The 18125-nt window shown below is 42.7% G+C and overlaps 3 protein-coding genes across 3 annotated transcripts in view; 2 read left to right on the plus strand and 1 right to left on the minus strand.

The window, feature by feature from the left end:
- The window catches only part of LOC119236022 (olfactory receptor 2T27-like), a 292093-nt gene that overhangs the window by 198664 nt on the left and 75304 nt on the right, over window positions 1–18125 (plus strand). The gene's annotated exons all lie outside the window — the stretch shown is intronic.
- LOC119236936 (olfactory receptor 2AJ1-like) lies at window positions 81–1007 on the minus strand. The gene has a single exon (XM_037500868.1). It carries the CDS (start codon window positions 1005–1007, stop codon window positions 81–83), a length of 927 nt encoding a protein of 308 aa, XP_037356765.1.
- LOC119236937 (olfactory receptor 2T27-like) lies at window positions 12412–13338 on the plus strand. The gene has a single exon (XM_037500869.1). The coding sequence runs from the start codon at window positions 12412–12414 to the stop codon at window positions 13336–13338; it is 927 nt and encodes a 308-aa protein (XP_037356766.1).

The raw sequence follows: 18125 nt of genomic DNA on the forward strand, positions 1-18125 counted from the left end.
AAAACCAGGCACTGTTCCATATCAAGGCAAATAGGATCACCATTGTGGATTTACATTGGGTACCAGGAACCCTTATATTGTCACACTCTGAAAACTTTCCTAAAAGCTTGATTGACGTCCTTGTTCCGCAGGCTGTAGATGAGGGGGTTGAGCATGGGTGAAATGATGGTGTAAAACACAGAGACCACTTCTTCCTGCTCGGGAGAATGGTAGGACTTTGGCAGAAGGTACTTGAAGATGGCAGCCCCGTAGAAGAGCAACACCACAGTCATATGAGAGGAGCAAGTAGCCAAGGTTTTCCGGAGCGCCTGGCCTGATCCCATGCCCAGAACAGTGACGAGTATCCTTCCATAGGAGCACAGAATGGCTGAGATGGGAGGGATGAAAAAAATCACAGCACTAAAATAAACACCCTTTTCGTATCGGGAAGTGTCAGCACAGGCCACTTTGAGGAGGGCTGGGATCTCACAGAAGAAATGATGGATTTCTCTGGAGGTGCAGTAAGGGAGTGTCAGAGTATACACCACATGGATCAAGGCATTGAAGAATGCACCCAGCCAGGTCACAAGCACCAGGAGCACACAGACCTTGGGGCGCATGAGGATAGGGTAGCGCAGAGGTTGGCAGATGGCCACGTAGCGGTCATAAGCCATGACCGCCAGCAGCAGGCACTCTGAGGCTGCAAGTGAGGTGAAGAGGAACATCTGGAAGCCACACCCAACGAAGGAGATGCGGTGGTCCCCAGACAGAAAGACCAGGGCCATTTTGGGGACAAACGTGCAGATGTAGAGGAGATCCATGAGGGACAGCTGGCTGAGCAGAAAGTACATGGGGGTGTGGAGAAGAGGGTCAGCCCAGATGAGGATGATTATTATAGTGTTGCCGAGCAGGGTCACCAGGAAATCGAGTAGGGTGAGTGTGAAGAGGACCCAGGGCACCGGGGTGCTGTGGAACAGATCCAAGAGGATGAAATCACTGCCTGAGGAGTGGTTGCTCATCCATGTCATCCTTGTGTTTTGAATTTGGAACCTTGGAGAGTTTTTCACAAGCATAATGTTCACTGTCCCTACAAGATTTTCACAAATAAAGTCATGTGCCACTTTTAATATTGCAAGTCTATTTTACTCCCTGCGCTTCACCTTTTAGCTTTAGTTAAGAAATATATTTACCTTTCACTGGATTTTACTAAGGTATCTTATGTTACCATCCTGGATTCATACAACACTGAGAAAAGGCAATATTGGTTAGCTTTAAAATGTTATTTTGAAACATTTTTGTTATTAAAGAAATTGTATTCCTCAAGTAATTGTTATTAAATTATGCTTTAAGTAGCATACATAAAGTACATTAATTAATGAACACTTGCATTAATATTATGCACATCAATAATGTGGAGTATCAGTAGTTTAGGGGTATATGTGCTGTGTGGACAGAGCTGCAGGGTCTGGGTCAAGGCAGCCTTTAGTTCTTTTCCACAATGACTTCCTATCAATTCCAGAAATCTCACCTGTTGCCCAATGGAAATACCTTTCTTCTCTAAGGAGCTGTTTATAAACATGTCATTAAGGAGGTGCTGTTTGTGAGCTTCGTGTGCATATTTGTGTTTCAATACCCATCAAATAAGTGCGCTCACTGCAGGAGAACTGTGGGGTCTCTTAGCTTGGGGAGCTCCTGTTTCACATGGCCACAGTGACTCTGGACAGGACGAGGGTCCAGTGGGCAGCAGGTGGCATAAAGACCTGCCTGGCAGGAGCAGACTGCGTGGGAAACGCGCTTCTGCATGGGAAGCCAAGTGGACTCACTGCCCTCCAGGTGGGGGCACAGCAGCAACCTCAGGGCTCGAAAATCCCCAGGAATTTCCTTCTGTCTTCTTGTCTTTGTTCTGTTGCAAACTGAACTTAAGGTCATTTGTGAAGTGATGCAGGGAGTAGGACTCTCGCTTCATGACATTATATAGATCATCAATTTTGTGCTGAATGTAAAGAGCTGGCACTTGTATTTTGACTTGCTGCACTTTCTCTTGGGGAGGATGTATAATGAAGAACTTTCAGGACCTCCCCGGTGCCTAAGCTGGTTGAGCACCGCGCTGTGAAGCTGTCCGCAGCTTCTGCAGTGCAGGTTCGATTCCTGGCCAGCCAGGGAGATACAGAAGGGAGATACAGACATGGTGCGGCAGACCTCTCCTGTTTCGCCCGCTGCTCCCCTCGGCAGTGTCTTCAATCCATCTGCCTGTTCTGTTCCCCACTCTGTCTCTGGTGGATCCTCTCACCTCCCGCGCCTCTGACCTGTACCCCAGTTCTTATGTAAATAAATAACATCTTTAAAAAAATCTTAAAAGAACTTCCATGGACTTTTTATAGTGGGCATGAGACTTAAATTACAAATGTGTTTAATAAATGTCATTGGGTAAGTGCGCAGTTATGGCAGCTGTGGTAGACACAGTTTTTCCAGTACCAGCGGAAGTCCCTGTGAGGTGGTTCGGCACTGAGTTCCCAGCTTCTGCCCCGGTGACAGGAGCATCAGCTGCCCCTGTCCTCACCACCTCGCGCCACAGAGGGATGACACGGGGGTTTGTAGAACTTGTGGAATGTAGAGTTGGTCATACGGGGAAATCTAGATGCGAACACTCTCCAATCCCTACATAGAATTTGGTGCTGAACATCGTCATACATATAAAAGCATGGTAAGTCTGAAAACATTGACTTTTAAAACATCAAATATGCCAAAAAAGTTATGGGTCTGCTAGTTTCTTCCACTACCCTCCCTATATAAAACTCCCTTGTTTCCATCGACCTTAAACTCTAGCAAATGAAGCAGGGTGGTGTTATGTGCTAGAAGGAGAATCTCACAATCAAAAATTTGATTTACAAAAGTCCTCAGGTCTGGGAGGACATAAAATTCACTTATTTCCCAGCTTCCAGAGAGCCAATGAAAGAAATAGTGTGGTACAGTAAATAGTTACTTTTTCATTGAAATACATTTTTTTCCTAGGTAATTTGACATTCTACTCTCCGAATACCTTTGATGCTTTCCAAAATTGCCTAATAGATATTTTCCTAAATATTTTCTAATTAATGTATTTGAATGCCCTCAATCCAAAATAGTCCTATGTAATTTGATAAGTGGATGTTGTTATTTGGAGATTTACTTAATTCATGGTGCTACGAGACTCCCAGATATATGAAATCATGCATATATCTTATATATGTTTGTAATATTTGTATATAATATATATAAAACTACCCAAAATAAAATTGTGAGAAAAAATCAATTTGAAGTCAATTTTCTCTATTTTAACCTAAAACATCTCTCTCTCACCTCATTGACATGAATAAGAATGAAATCAACCAACGGTGTGTGTTGAGAGGAGATCCTGGGCAAGTGTCACATGATTTTACTTAATTCACTGCTCACATCTATCTTTGTTTTTTTTTTTTTTAAAGATTTATTTATTTATACAAGCATTGGGGTAGAGGCCAGAGGCACGGGAGGGTGAGAGAATCCACCAGAGACAGAGCAGGGAGCAGAACAGGCAGATGGACTGAAATACACTGCTGAGGGGAGCAGCGGGCAAGCCAGGAGAGGTCTGCTGCGCCATGTGGGAATCTCCGTGGCTGGCGGGGAATCTAACCGGCACTGCCAAGGCTGCGGACAGCTTCACAGCGCAGCGCTTAACCTGCTGCGCCACCTGGGAGACCCATCACATCTCTTAAAAAGTAAATTTATTATAGATTTACAACAATTTTCATGCCCCTAGTCTTCAAATATTCTTTCAGGAAGGGAATTAACAGCGTAGAGAGGGTGCTGGCTTTGAACAGCAAACATCTTTCTTCCATAAAGCGAACCTTTGACCCCACCCCAAAATTAGGAAATTGTACCTCATTGAGAATTACATGAAACCAGACCATCAGTTCTGATATGAGCTATTGTCTTCTTATGCAATGTTAGCACACACGCCAGTTCCAGTCCAACTAAATAGCTTATCTGAGTCAACACACACAACATCTAAGTATTTTCAGTATTTAAATATATTAATATTTTATAGATATATATCTAAAATAGAGAGGATTTTTGAGATTGTCTATTATATCTACAAGGTCAGAGCACCATATATTAGGCAGCTTAAGAAATTATAACAGACTTCAACATGTATCCCAAGAACAACCCTCCGACTTACTTGTAAGATCAGAATCAGTGCTGCTTCTAGAGTGTTATCAATGCATTTCTTAGTTCTTCCAGCTTCAGAAACACTCAGTCCGCCTGAACAAAGGTTAAATACCTTGACGCCATTGCCTCTATAATCCACACCAATTTACTGTTCCACTGGCAGCCCTCAGAGGGACCGTCCCCAACTGCACCCAGTCCCTGAGGCAAAGTGTGCAGCAATTACCTCCCCATCCTCCATGACCCAGAAGAAATGGTTACAGCTATCTCACAAGGACATGCAGCCGCCACCTCAGGGATACTGCTTGTTAAGTGGTTCACCTTCAAATATTTGGGTGAAGACTAATTTTTTTCCCACTGCTATTTTTATTTTTCCATTTCATTTCTTGACCATCCATGTTTTACATAATTATAAACAGAATACAATTTCATGCTTTTCAGTAGCGTCATGAGTATGTTCCGTGTTTACCTAATTAAAGCTTTTAACTATGTTGTATAACTGTTTTTAAGAGGCAGGCAGTCCTTGAAGTGTTATCGTGAAAAGTGGTTCCCCAAGACCTTTCTCCCCTGGTTTTCATTTCCTGTAGTCAAGCTTTGGTGTGGTGTCTACCTTCTCCACGGTAGTAATTAACATGCATACCATTGCTATTTGTTGTGGTTGTTTATCTTAGAGTTCTGCTATAGATTTTTCTCCTGGCGAAGGTTCTGGAGCTATTTTGCAGCCCTGACCCATATTTCTTTTTTTTTTTAAGATTTTTAATTAATTTATTTATGCATACAAGAGTGGTGTAGAGGCCAGAGGTGCGGAGGGTGAGAGGATTCACCAGAGACAGAGTGGGGAGCAGAACAGGCAGACTGACTGAAGTATACTGCTGAGGGGAGCAGTGGGCGAATCAGGAAAGGTCTGCTGCGCCATGTGACTTGCTCCCTCTGGCTGGGGGATTGAACTTGTGCTGCAGTGGCTGTGGACAGCTTCATTGGTTGTGTCTTAACCCCTTGCGCCACCAGGGAGGCACCCCTGACCCATCTTTCACATCTTCTTATCCTCCATTCCTTCCAAATAATTGTATCACAATTCAGACTAGGTGAAGAGACATGAGTATTTATAACAAAGTAAACAGTATTCAGAGCTGATTCAAGAAGTAAGCCAAGGTGCTTCTCTTCCCTTGACACTTTTCATTTTACTTCCCACACATCAGGGGCCCTGGTGTTACTGAGATCTTCTGTCTCCTCAAACGTGGTGGGATTGTGTGCAGGTTGGTTGCACCAGTCTCCACGTGCCATTCCTTTATTTCTCTTCCCAGGGCATGCCTTCATCTCTCTTCCACATTGAACTTCTTGTTTTGACATATGTGCCTGTGCACCTTCCTTTTTCTAGTCACCCATTTGCTTTGGTGCAGTACATCCTTCAACAACTTTTTGACATGATTGTATATGTTTTCAGGCATTGCATGACTACCAATGCCTTCCTTCTATTCTCAAACCGTGAGGGATAGTTGAGCTGGTTACCGAATCTTAGCCAGAAAATCTTCTCTCAAAAGAGCACCTCTGTCTTAGGAGGGAGTTTCTGGGGTTGGGGAGAAATCCAGGTCTGTGTCCTAGGTGAAACTGTGTGTCTGAGTGAATATTAATTTTATATGTATATTAACTGTGGTCAGTTATTTGGAAAAAACATTTGAAAACAATACTAAAACATTAAAAAAGCACTTTTATTTTATTTCCCACATGGAGAAGTCTTGGGTGTGGTCATCTCAATCTTTAGTAGATAAAAATTGCTGTGTAATGTGCAAATTAGTTTTTTCTTTAAACTGTAGGAGAATCTGGCTGTCAGGTCAAACTCAAGCCCTGTATCTGGAGAGACAAATAAGAAGCATCGGAGCAGCCATCCGTTTGTCAGCACGATCCTTTCCTGCTTCATCTATGTTGCTGAAAATGGCATGAGTTTGTCTTTTTTGATTGCTGAGTAACATTCCATTGTGTAAATATACCTCAACTTTTTGATCTAGTCATGTATTTTGGAGCATTTGGGTTGTTTCCATATCTGGGTATTGTAAATAGTGCTACAATAAACACCGGAGTGCAAGTTTCCTTTTGAATTAGTTTTTTTTATGTCCTTTGGGTAGATTCCTAGGAGAGGAATCACTGGATCACATGGTAGATCTATTTTGTAATGTCTGAGGAACTTCCACCCAGCTTTCCATAGAGACTGTACCATGCTACATTCCCACTAGAGGCTGTGTAAGAGGGTTCCTTTATATCCACATTCTCTCAGCATTTGTTTCTATTTTTTTAAAAAAATGTGAGACATTCTCACTGGTGTTAGGTGGTGTCTCATTGTGGTTTTGATTTGCATTTCCCTGATAACTAGTGATGTTGGAAATTTTTTCATATGCCTGTTGGACATTTGCCATTCTTCTTTGGAGAAGTGTCTTTTTAAAAATATTTTATTTTATTTTATATAATTCTTACATCATTTTCATTTTTGCACAATATATGCATTTTCATTTTGGTTATATTCCCCGTACAGTTCCCACCCCCCTTATTTTGGCCCTGATCCCTCCTCGTCTCACACCCCCCCACCCCTGTTAGAGTGTCTCTGGTTTATAGTTGTTTGTAGATTTTGATTTTTCTTTATTATAATTAGTCTTTTACCTGACCCCCCCCTTATTTAGGTTTTCTAAATTCCTGCAATGAGTGAGATCATCCGATATTTTTCTTTCTCTTTCGGGTTTATTTTGCTGAGCATTATCCCTTCTAGCTCCATCCATGTTGCTGCAAATGGCAAGAGTTTATCTTTTTGATTGCTATGTAATATTCCATTGGGTATATGTACCACATCTTCTTGATCCAGTCATCTATTTTTGGGCATTGTATTGTTTCCATAGCTTAGCCATTGTAAACAGTGCTGCTATAAACGTAGGGGTGCAAGTGCCCTTTTGAATTAATGTTTCTGTGTCCTTTGGGTAAATATCTAGGAGTGGAATTGCTGGACGAACTATCAGGTATTTGGTGATTTTGTTCTGATTGCTGGTGGCCTCAGAGATCTTTCCTAGAATCCTTCCAGAACTGCTTTTTCCCGTAGGTCTCTAGGGAATGAGGAGGGTGTGGGGGGCGGGGGTTGTGGTAGAGTGGAGTGCCTCAACGGCGTGGCGGTGCTGTGTCTGCCCTGTGCCCCATTGTTGTGGGGATCCCATGCCTCGCCTCCAATCTTGTGCCCAGGTTCTCAGTTCCGAAGCCCTCAGATCTGGAATGTGGGTGGTAGCACAGTTCAGTGCCTGCAGATATGGCGCCTTTTGCCTGCCAATCCTGTGCCTGGGCACCTGGTTTTTGATTACCCAGTGAGGGTCATTTTTTCAGTGAAGGCTCCCTTGTGTCTTCCCTCTGTAGCAGGTGCGGGAACCTGGTCAGCCTCCATCTGCATATGCTTTTTGAGCTCAAGCTAATTGTGCACAAGCTTACCAGCTGACCTTTGTCTATTTGCAGGTCTATTTGTGGAGTCCCTATCTTCTTCTAATGGCACCGAGTTTTTGATTCCCTAGTGCCGTTTCCTCACTTCTGTGGTGGTTCCTGCACATGTCCCCACATTACCTGCTCATGGGGTGTAGTGTGTGCAGTAGTTCCTTTCCGCTCACTATCTGCTTGATCTCTAATTTGTTCTTGTTTTTTTCCTCCTTTCTGTTTGTCGAAGTGTGCCTGCTTTGTGGGTGGAGGAGGGTAGCAGCGTTCTGATCTCATTGAGATTTTATTGGAATTGCATTGAATCTGTAAATTGGTTTTGGTGGGATGACCATTTTTATGATGTTAATTCATGAGGAGAGAGTATCTTTCCCTTTCTTTGTGTCTTCTATTTCTTTTTACCAGTGTTTTGTAGTTTTTCTTGTATAGATCTTTCACCTCCTTTGTTAGTTTTATTTCTAGGTATTTAATTTGTGTGGGTACATTGTAAATGGGATAATTTTCTTTATTTCTTCTTCTTGAGATTGATTGTTTGCATACAGGAAGACTACTAATTTTTGTATACTGATTTTATAATTTGGTACTTTACTAAACACATATATTGTTTTAGTTTTTCTGTGGATTTTTAAAGGGCTCTCTCTCTATAACATCATATTGTCTACATATGATGATAGTTTCACTTCTTTTCCCATTTGGATTCCTTTCATGTCTCTGTCTTGCCTGATTGCCTTTGATATCATCCCATACTTCTTGAATCTTAATTAAATTTCCCCAATCACCCCTTTTTTGCTCTGTTTGGGAAATCTTGTATGGACAAATATTAATGGTGGTTGATTATTTTCTCAGTTGTTGAGTTGACTGATTATCCCATCAAAGTCTTCTTTATTTCTATTAATTTTTTTCAAATAAAAAAATTTATCTCTCCTTCTCTTCATAGTGTACATTTTCTTTCTCTTACTAGTGACAATGGTTTATTTCATCTTTGTTCAACTGTGTATTATAATATTTTTAACTTGAAGCATTTTTTAAAAAGTGGAGCTCATGTTGATTTAAATCTTCCATCTGTTTACTTGCAGTGATATCATGCTTTTATTGTGTAATATATCAATTGGATTCATGAGCATAGTATTCATGGTTGCTTTAATTACTTCTGTGATAATTGCAAATCTGTATACTCTCTGCCTCTGTCTCTATTGCTAATGGCCATCTTTGTAATTTTCTTTTAAATGAGAGACATGATTTATTGGTAATAGAGACTGAGCTAAGACTTTCATTGTGATATATTATGTAATCTGCAAGAAGTTCAGCTGGGTTTTAAGTTTCCATAGTTCTTGCTGCCCCCAAGTTCAAACACATGTAGTGCCCACACATGTGTCCCTGCTTCTCTTTGTGTTTCTATAGGAACTCATCCTTAGATATCTTCCTTGTTTGGCATATAATACACTGTTATATACTAGAGCTCTATAGCTGTAGTGATGTGATATGTATGTGGAGTTGAGCCTATGATCTTAGGTATAATGTTAGGCATGCATAGGGCATGTGTCCCCAAGAGTGACCTTCAAAATTGCATTGTAGTCTTCCCTGTTTCTGAGGTGAATGAGCAAAGTGTGTTGAGCAGTTGTTGGGGAAATACCCTTCTGTCATCTGGGCTAAGGCTCAGGTAAAGACTATTCTCCCAAAGTGTTTGCCTTTGCTTCAATGAGAATGCTCTGGGTTATTTCACACGGCCAGGAGGGAACCTTTCATCCCTCTTCATCTTGAGGACCTGGTGTGGATCCTGGTCCTAATCCATATGAATGTGGTTCACACCACCAGCCAAGCACCTTCATCCCAAAGACTGCCATCACAGGAGTTTTCACTTTCAATTGGCCCACCTTCAACTTGCAGCATTTCAAACCTAGCTTGTGTGAATGGCCAAAAATCATAAAAATATTCCTACAACATAACAAGTTAAGGAGTGATTAAAAGTGATTTTTAATTTGTTAGTGGTGTTTATTAGTAGTTTGTTTTTCACACAACCAGCAAGTAGTTAATGTATCTTTTCTTTGAAATTGATATTTGCTCTAAGTTTTGAACACATATCACTTCAGCAAAGTGTATTTCCTGAGGGAGAGACTGCACATACTTGTGAGATAGTTGTAACTATTTCTTCAGGGCCATAAAGGACAGGGAGATAATTGCTACAGGCTTTGCCTGAGGGACTAAGCTGCAGTTGGGGACAGTCACTTTGAGGGATGTTTGTGCAACAGTAAATTGATCCTGGCCTATTGAAGCAATGGTTTGAAGGTATTTAATCTGTGTGTTCAGGTGGACTGCGTGTCTCGCACTGGAAGAAGCAAGACATGTATGGGCAGCACTGCATAAGCAGCGTTCATTTTGTTCCTGTGAGTAAGTAGGAGCGTGTTTCTCTGGAAGAGAAGTTTGTTATGTTTCCTTAAGTTGCCTAATATGTGATGCTGTTCCCTAGCATATAATGGAACAACTAAGACAATCCCATCCATTTAAAATTAATGGCACATCTGTCAAATATCAATATTAGCAAGTTTTATTCCATCCAAGTAAGCAGTTTAGTTATGTTGGAACTGGCATTTATGTACTAGTACCACATGGAAGGCAATTTCTGATTCTGAGTTGATAATCATGTTTCCTTTTATTTTCAAATAGGTGCAATTTGTTACTGTCAGTCTTCAGGGCAGTGGCCAGTTCCATGCAAGAAAGAGGGGTGAAGTGTAGAAATACCAGCTGCCTCTCCTCTCTGGTGTTGAAAGTCTTTCCTGAAAGACTTTTTGAAAACCTGAGGGAATGAATTTGTTGCAAATGTGTAATTAAGTTCTTTTTCAGATATATGAGCAGACACTTAAGTAAAATTATATGACATTTCCCTTGGTCAACTCTCCATAGACACCATTGGTTGATTTCAGTTATTCATGTCCTTTATTCTAAAGGGAAAGAATTCTCAGTTTGGAAGTCGACTACAAATTATTTTTTTCCTTTGTGTTTTTATGTACTTTTGCATATATATACATAGAATGTTTTTTGGGCTTCTCTAAGCACCACAATTGAAATACAAATACAAATACTGGTCATGAAATTATCTTTGACCATTTTGCATTGTTGGCATTGATGCCTGCCACTCAGGAAAGCTTTGAGCAGCACCTGTATGCAATTTTGGGAGCCATCAAAAAGTATTTAGGAAAAAGAGTCATGTTAAATTCCTTGTAAAATTTATTTTATTTCAATAATCCCATAAAAAATATTATTTGAAATGGAAGCATTGTTTAGCTCTCTCTGGAATTGAGAATTAAGTGACAGCTTTGTTTTCTTAGAGATAAGGAGCATGTAAAGCCCCATGAATGTCTTCTCTGTGAATCACCAGCTCGCATGGCCCTCCTTGTGATACACACTGTGCTGTTACATTTGCCTTAGAATTTAGGGCTGAGGAACAGGGAATTTTGTATACAGTGTGGTAGTGAAGACCCTAGACCTACCGCTTTGTCTGGTACATTGGGTATGAAAACGATACTTGAGTTTTTGAAGCCTCCATGCGCTATTTTACATATAATAATATTGAATCCATGAACTTCAGCACAGTGACTGTTGCGTGTTCATGTAAGGATCCCCCCATATTCAACCTTTGCCCCATACCAGGTCCCACTGAGCTCCATATCATCTCTCTGTAGGACTGATGTGAGGGCAAAGATGGCAGATCCTTGTCGCTGTGTGTCAGAGTTGCTAGTGGCAGGCACCTGACAGCAGGATTAAGTGTTGTCAGCAGAACTGACTGCACTCGATAGCTGCTCTTGCTATCAGTTAATACAATGACATTTTAATATGAAGAATTTTTATGTCTTATTATTACTTTAGTTCATGAAAGTTCTTCATTTGCATCCTATCCAAGAGAAAAGCAGCTTAGATGAGTGTAAAAATATGAACATTTTTCATTCAACACGGAACTGATGCCCAAATAATTTCAAAAAGTGTGCTTTCTACTGCCCTTGTCACTGCAGATGTTGCTTTAAGTTCATGTTGGAAGAAGAACAAGAAGGAAAGAAAACAGGAGAAGGGAAATCCCTGGGGATCTTTTAGTCCTGAGTTTGCTGCTGCTCCCCCATCTGCAGGGCAGTGAGTCCACTTTGCTTCCCGCGCAGAAGTGCATTTTCACATGTGTCTGCTTCCGCCAGGCAGGACTCTGTGCCAACTGCTGCCCTTGGACCCTCTTCCTTTCCAGAGTCACTGTGTCCAGGTCTGCATGCTTGAGTCCTCTGTACTTTCCTCCCCAGGCAGCTTACTTTGTTGACTGGATCCACAAACTCAGTATAACTGTGCAGCTTCTGGCAAAAGTCCTATTTAATTACATGTATGTTTAATGAATCCCCAGAGAAAAATTATTTCCTTTTTACAACATGGGAGTTGTGGAGTTAATTGGAAATTATTGTGAGAAGATTTAATTGATGAAAGCTTTATTGTGACCTTGAAATTTTCTTTGTCTTTTCCACACATGCTTTATCCCCCTGATGACTAAGGAACTGAATCAAATATTGACTTGTGCATTTCAGTGTATACTTAGGGTAGAGGCAGCTTGATTGTAATTTCTTGAGAATTTCAATTTCTAGAAACTTTTCATAACAGAGATGTCCTTAAACTATCTATTACTAAACTATGAAGAGTAGGGACATAAATGGACATGAGATATCAGAAAGCTAGACATGATTTAATTTGGTAAAATTTTTATGGGCTGTGAACATAATACTTCTGAAGAACTCTCCAAATTTACAAGTTAGGAACACAAGCATGGCATGGGTGAGCAACCAGACCTCAGGCAGTGATTTCATCCTCCTGGATCTGTTCCATAGCACCCCGGTGCCCTGGGTCCTCTTCACACTCACCCTGCTGGATTTCCTGGTGGCCCTGTTGGGCAACACCATAATAATCATCCTCATCTGGGCTGACCCTCTTCTCCACACCCCCATGTACTTTTTGCTCAGCCAACTGTCCCTCTTGGATGTCCTCTGTATCTCCGCATTAGTACCCAAAATGTTGGTGGACTTCCTGTCTGGGGATCACCGCATCTCCTTAGTTGGGTGTGGCTTCCAGATGTTCCTCTTCTATCTCCTTGCTGGCTCAGAGTGCCTGCTACTGGCGGTCATGGCTTATGACCGCTACGTGGCCATCTGCCAGCCTCTGCGCTATCCCATCCTCATGCGCCCCAAGGTCTGTGTGCTCCTGGTGCTTGTGACCTGGCTGGGTGCTCTGATCAACGCCTTGATGCAAGTGGCCTATAGTTTGTCACTTCCTTACTGTGCCTCCAGGGAAATCCATCATTTCTTCTGTGAGATGCCAGCGCTCCTGAAGGTGGCCTGTGCTGACACTTCCCAATATGAAAAGGGCGTTTATGTCACTGCAGTGATTTTTTACTTCCCTCCCATCTCTGCGATTGTGGGCTCCTATGGAAGGATACTTTCCACTGTTCTGGGCATGGGATCAGGCCAGGGACTCAGGAAAACTTTGGCTACTTGCTCATCCCACATGACTGTGGTGTTGCTCTTCTATGGGGCTGCCACTGCCAAGTATATTGTGCCAAAGTCCTACCGCTCCCCTGAGCAGGAAGAAGTGGTCTCTGTGTTCTACACCATCATAACGCCCATGCTCAACCCCCTAATCTACAGCCTGCGGAACAAGGACGTCACTAGAGCTTTTCGCAAGGTTTTCAGAGTGTGAGGAATTGGAGTTTGCTTGTGTCTACTGTAAACCCATAATAGCATTGCCATTTGCTGTCAATGTGAATAGAATATGTAATTATACCTTACTTACATTTAGTATGGAAAACAATTATGTTGAGAAATTGAGTTCAAAAACATATAATTTTGTACTGAATGAAATGTAATATTTAAAAAACATATCATGGGAGGATGGGCGGAGCAACATGGCGGCGAGGAGACGCTGCGAGTAAGATCTCCCATTAAAAAAAGTTAATAGGGAGGAAAAGCGGCAGGTCCCAGTGAGAACTGAGACAGGGAAGATAAACGGACGACTCCAGCAAACTGCCCGAAGAAGAAAGTTGCCATAAAAGAGGACGAGAAGGGAGGGAAGCGCAGAACCCTGCTCCCCTCCCCCGCCCACAGAGGCGGCACTCTCCGACCGGCAGAGACGAGGGAAACAACAAACCAAAACGCCCAACAAGAAAAACGGATGCAGCAAGTGGGACTGTGAGTGGAAAGGAACTATTTCAGCCACCACACCCCGTGAACGGGAGCTGAGGCGAACCCTGCAGGATCCGCCGCGGAGGTGAGCTCCAGGCGCCAGTAAAGAGAGCCCCGCCCACCAGGAGGAGCCCAGCACCAGCACACAGCCCCAGCCGCCCGGTAAGCTTGCGCGAAAGCGGCGGCGCTCGGATTGCAGCTGCCCAGGGCCCTGCGCCTGCGACCTAGGCTTGCGGGGAGACGGCGGAGGCCCTCCCTGAGTGAGCAGGAACAAGGTGCCCAGGCAGGGGAGCGGGATTCAAAAGGCGCCATTCCCGCGCCACTGATCTGGGCTATAGCCCGCGTCCGTCCTGGAACTGAGGGCTTTGGAACTGAGACCCGGGCGGAGGCCCTCCCTGAGTGAGCAGGAACAAGGCGCCCAGGCAGGGGAGCGGGATTCAAAAGGCGCCATTCCCGCGCCACTGATCTGGGCTACAGCCCGCGTCCTGGAACTGAGGGCTTTGGAACTGAGACCCGGGCGGAGGCCCTCCCTGAGTGAGCAGGAACAAGGCGCCCAGGCAGGGGAGCGGGATTCAAAAGGCGCCATTCCCGCGCCACTGATCTGGGCTACAGCCCGCGTCCTGGAACTGAGGGCTTTGGAACTGAGACCCGGGCGGAGGCCCTCCCTGAGTGAGCAGGAACAAGGCGCCCAGGCAGGGGAGCGGGATTCAAAAGGCGCCATTCCCGCACGCCACTGAACTGGGCTACAGCCGCGCCCTCCTGGAACTGAGGGCACTGAGACCCGGGGCACGAAATTAGGGGCGTGGGTTCCCCACGACGGTGGGGCACAAGGCAGACACAGCACCCCAAAGCCGTTGAGGTGTACCCTACCATCCCCGCTCTGCTCCCTGTCCCACGGGGTGGAAAATCAGCTCCCCAAGGGCTCTAGGAGAGATCTCTGGTGCCACCTAGCGACTTGACCCCAGCACAGGCTACTGAAGGAGCTAGTGGCCAGCTGGGGAGTTAGCCCACACCGGGCTCCTTCTGAACAAGTAGTCTGAACCCACAGGGAGAGCGAGCACCCACAGCCGGGGCAGACCAGGAGCGCAGAATAGTGTGCCTGAGACCAGAAGCGCAGGGAGTGTGTCCCACATCACCATTTTAGAACAGGGACATTTCTTCAGTAAAGACTACCTGCAGAAGGCTTCCTCAGGAGCCAGAGGTGAGCGGGGGAAGTTCGCCCACGCCAGACCCCCTCTGGCCTGCAGTCCAAGCCCAGAGGGGAGCAGGAACCCACCGCCGGGGCAGACCAGGCGCACAGGGGAGTGTGTCCCCACATCGGCATTTTAGAACAGGGACCTTTCTCCAGTAAAGGCTGCTTGAAACTGACAGATGACTCCTGGAAGAACCAGAGGGGAACAGAGAAGCCCACCCAAGATGCCGGCAAGTCCCAACAACACAGTGTCCCAACGCATACGGCAAATTAGAAAACAGACAGTAGGGAGGAGAAGAACCACACGCAACCTAGCAACTCTCCAGAGAAAAAGCACACCACAAAAAGAAAGCCAGCCCCCAGATTGCAACGACAATAACTTGGAAGAATTTCTGAGCCTTCCAGAAAGAGAATTTAAAATTGCCGTGATTAAAAAACTGACAGAAGTCATAAAGGAAAACAATGATAAGGGAAAAATAATCAACGATCAGAAGAATGCAATTGAGTCCCTAGAGAGGGAAAACAATGGTCAGAAGAAAGAAATTGAGTCCCTAAAGAGGGAAGTAAAAGAAATGCAGGAGATCAAAGAATTAATGGAAGAACTAAAGAATTCTGGGAAAAGCAATGAAAGCAGAATAGATGAAATGGAAGAACGAATAAGTAATCTTGAAGACACAGAAATAAAAAGAACCAAAACAGAGAAGGAAAGAGAAGTACGAAGGAAAAAGAACGAAGAAAGACTTCGGGAACTATCGGACTCCATGAGGAAAGGAAATATAAGAGTTATAGGAATACAGAAGGAGAGGAGAGAGATGTAGGAACAGAGAAAATATTCAAAGAGATAATTGAAGAGAACTTCCCAAATGTGAAGAAGGAGCTGAAAATTGATATACAAGAAGCAAGAAGAACACCAAACTTCCACGACGAAAGGAAAAATACAGCAAGACACATAATAGTAAAGCTCCCAAGAATCCAGGACAAGGAAAAAATAATGAAGCTGGCAAGAGGGAAGAAACAGATAACATTCAAAGGAAAACCAATCAGGCTGACATCAGACTTCTCCGAAGAAACACTACGGGCAAGGAGAGAGTGGAGGGACATAGTCAACAGACTCCAAGAAAACAGATGCCAACCAAGAATACTCTATCCCGCAAAGCTCTCCTTCCTCTTTGAAGAAAGAATATGGACCTTCCCAGACAAACAGAAACTCCGGAATTTCATTGCAACTAAACCCCCACTCCAAAAAATACTACAAGGAGTTCTAAAGCCAGAACCTCAGAGCGACGAATAATAATGAAAGAAGGCCAAAAAAAAAAAAAGTTATTAAAAGAATAAATAAATAAAATCAAAGGAAAGACAAACACAATGGCAAATACAGATGTTAACATATCAATATTAACTCTAAATGTAAATGGACTAAACTCTTCAATAAAAAGACACAGAGTTGCAGCCTGGATTAAGAAACAAAACCCAACCTTTTGCTGTCTCCAGGAAACACATTTAGCTACAAAAGATAAAAATAGGCTCAAAGTTAAAGGATGGAAAACAATCCTACAAGCAAATGGACCAAAAAAGAAAGCAGGAACAGCTATACTTATATCAGATAAAACAGATTTCAAACTCAAAAAGATAAAAAGAGACCCCAATGGTCACTACATTATGATCAAGGGGACAATACTTCAAGAAGAAATAACACTCATTAACATATACTCACCAAACGAAGGAGCACCAAAATATATCAGACAACTGTTGTCCTCTCTGAAAACAGACATCAGAGAAAACACATATGTAGTGGGAGACTTCAACACACCACTATCAACAATGGATAGATCAACAAGACAAAAAATAAGTAAAGAAACCAAAGCTCTAAATAAAGACCTAGAGCAATTGGGCTTAACAGACATCTATAGAACACTAAACCCCAAAAAAACGGAGTACACATTTTTCTCAAGCGCACACGGATCATTCTCCAGGATCGATCACATACTGGGGCACAAGACAAACATCAACAGATACACCAAGATTGAAATCATATCAACCATCTTTTCTGACCATGAAGGCATCAAACTAGAAATAAACCATAAAAAGAAGGCAAGGAACTTTCCTACCTCATGGAGATTAAAAACCACACTACTGGAAGACCATTGGACTAATGAGGAGATCAAAGAAGAAATTAAAAAATTTTTTGAATTGAACGACAAGGAGGACACCAATATCCTAAATGTATGGGATGCAGCAAAAGCAGTAATAAGAGGAAAATATATAGCAATAGAAGCTCACATCAAGAAACAAGAAAGAACGCAAAGAAACAACCTAATCTCGAAGCTCAAAGATCTAGAAAAAGAACAACAAGAAAACCCCAAAACCAGTAGAAGAAAAGAAATAATAAAAACCAAAGCAGAAATAAATGAAATTGAAACTAAAAAAACAATCCAAAAGATCAATGAAACCAAGAGCTGGTTCTTTGAAAAAATCAATAAAATAGACAAACCCCTAGCCAGGCTCACAAAGGAAAAAAGGGAGAAAGCACAAATAAACAGGATCATCAATGAAAGAGGAGAAATCACAACGGACACAGCAGAAATCAAAAGAATAATCAGTAACTACTATGAACAGTTATATGGAAACAAGTTTAACAATCTAGAGGAGATGGACAAATTCCTACAACTCTACAATCACCCAAAGCTAGATAAAGAAGAAATAGAACACCTAAACAGACCAATTACAATTAGCGAAATTGAAATGGTAATCAAAAACCTCCCCAAAAACAAAAGCCCAGGACCTGATGGATTTACAAATGAATTCTACCAAACATTCAGAGACGAATTAGTGCCTATCCTTCACAAACTCTTCCAAAAAATTGAGAAGGAAGGGACAATACCAAACACGTTCTATGAAGCCAACATTACACTAATACCAAAACCGAACAAGGACAACACAAAAAAGGAAAACTACAGGCCAATCTCCCTAATGAACACTGATGCAAAAATCCTCAATAAAATTTTAGCTATCAGAATCCAACAATGTATCCATAAGATAATTCACCACGACCAAGTTGGATTCATTCCAGGGGCACAAGGATGGTTTAACATCCGAAAATCAATCAACGTTAT

The sequence above is a fragment of the Talpa occidentalis genome, unplaced genomic scaffold, assembly GCF_014898055.3.
Source record: "Talpa occidentalis isolate TD23 unplaced genomic scaffold, MPIMG_talOcc4v2.1 talOcc4.9, whole genome shotgun sequence".
Taxonomy (NCBI): Eukaryota; Metazoa; Chordata; class Mammalia; order Eulipotyphla; family Talpidae; genus Talpa; species Talpa occidentalis.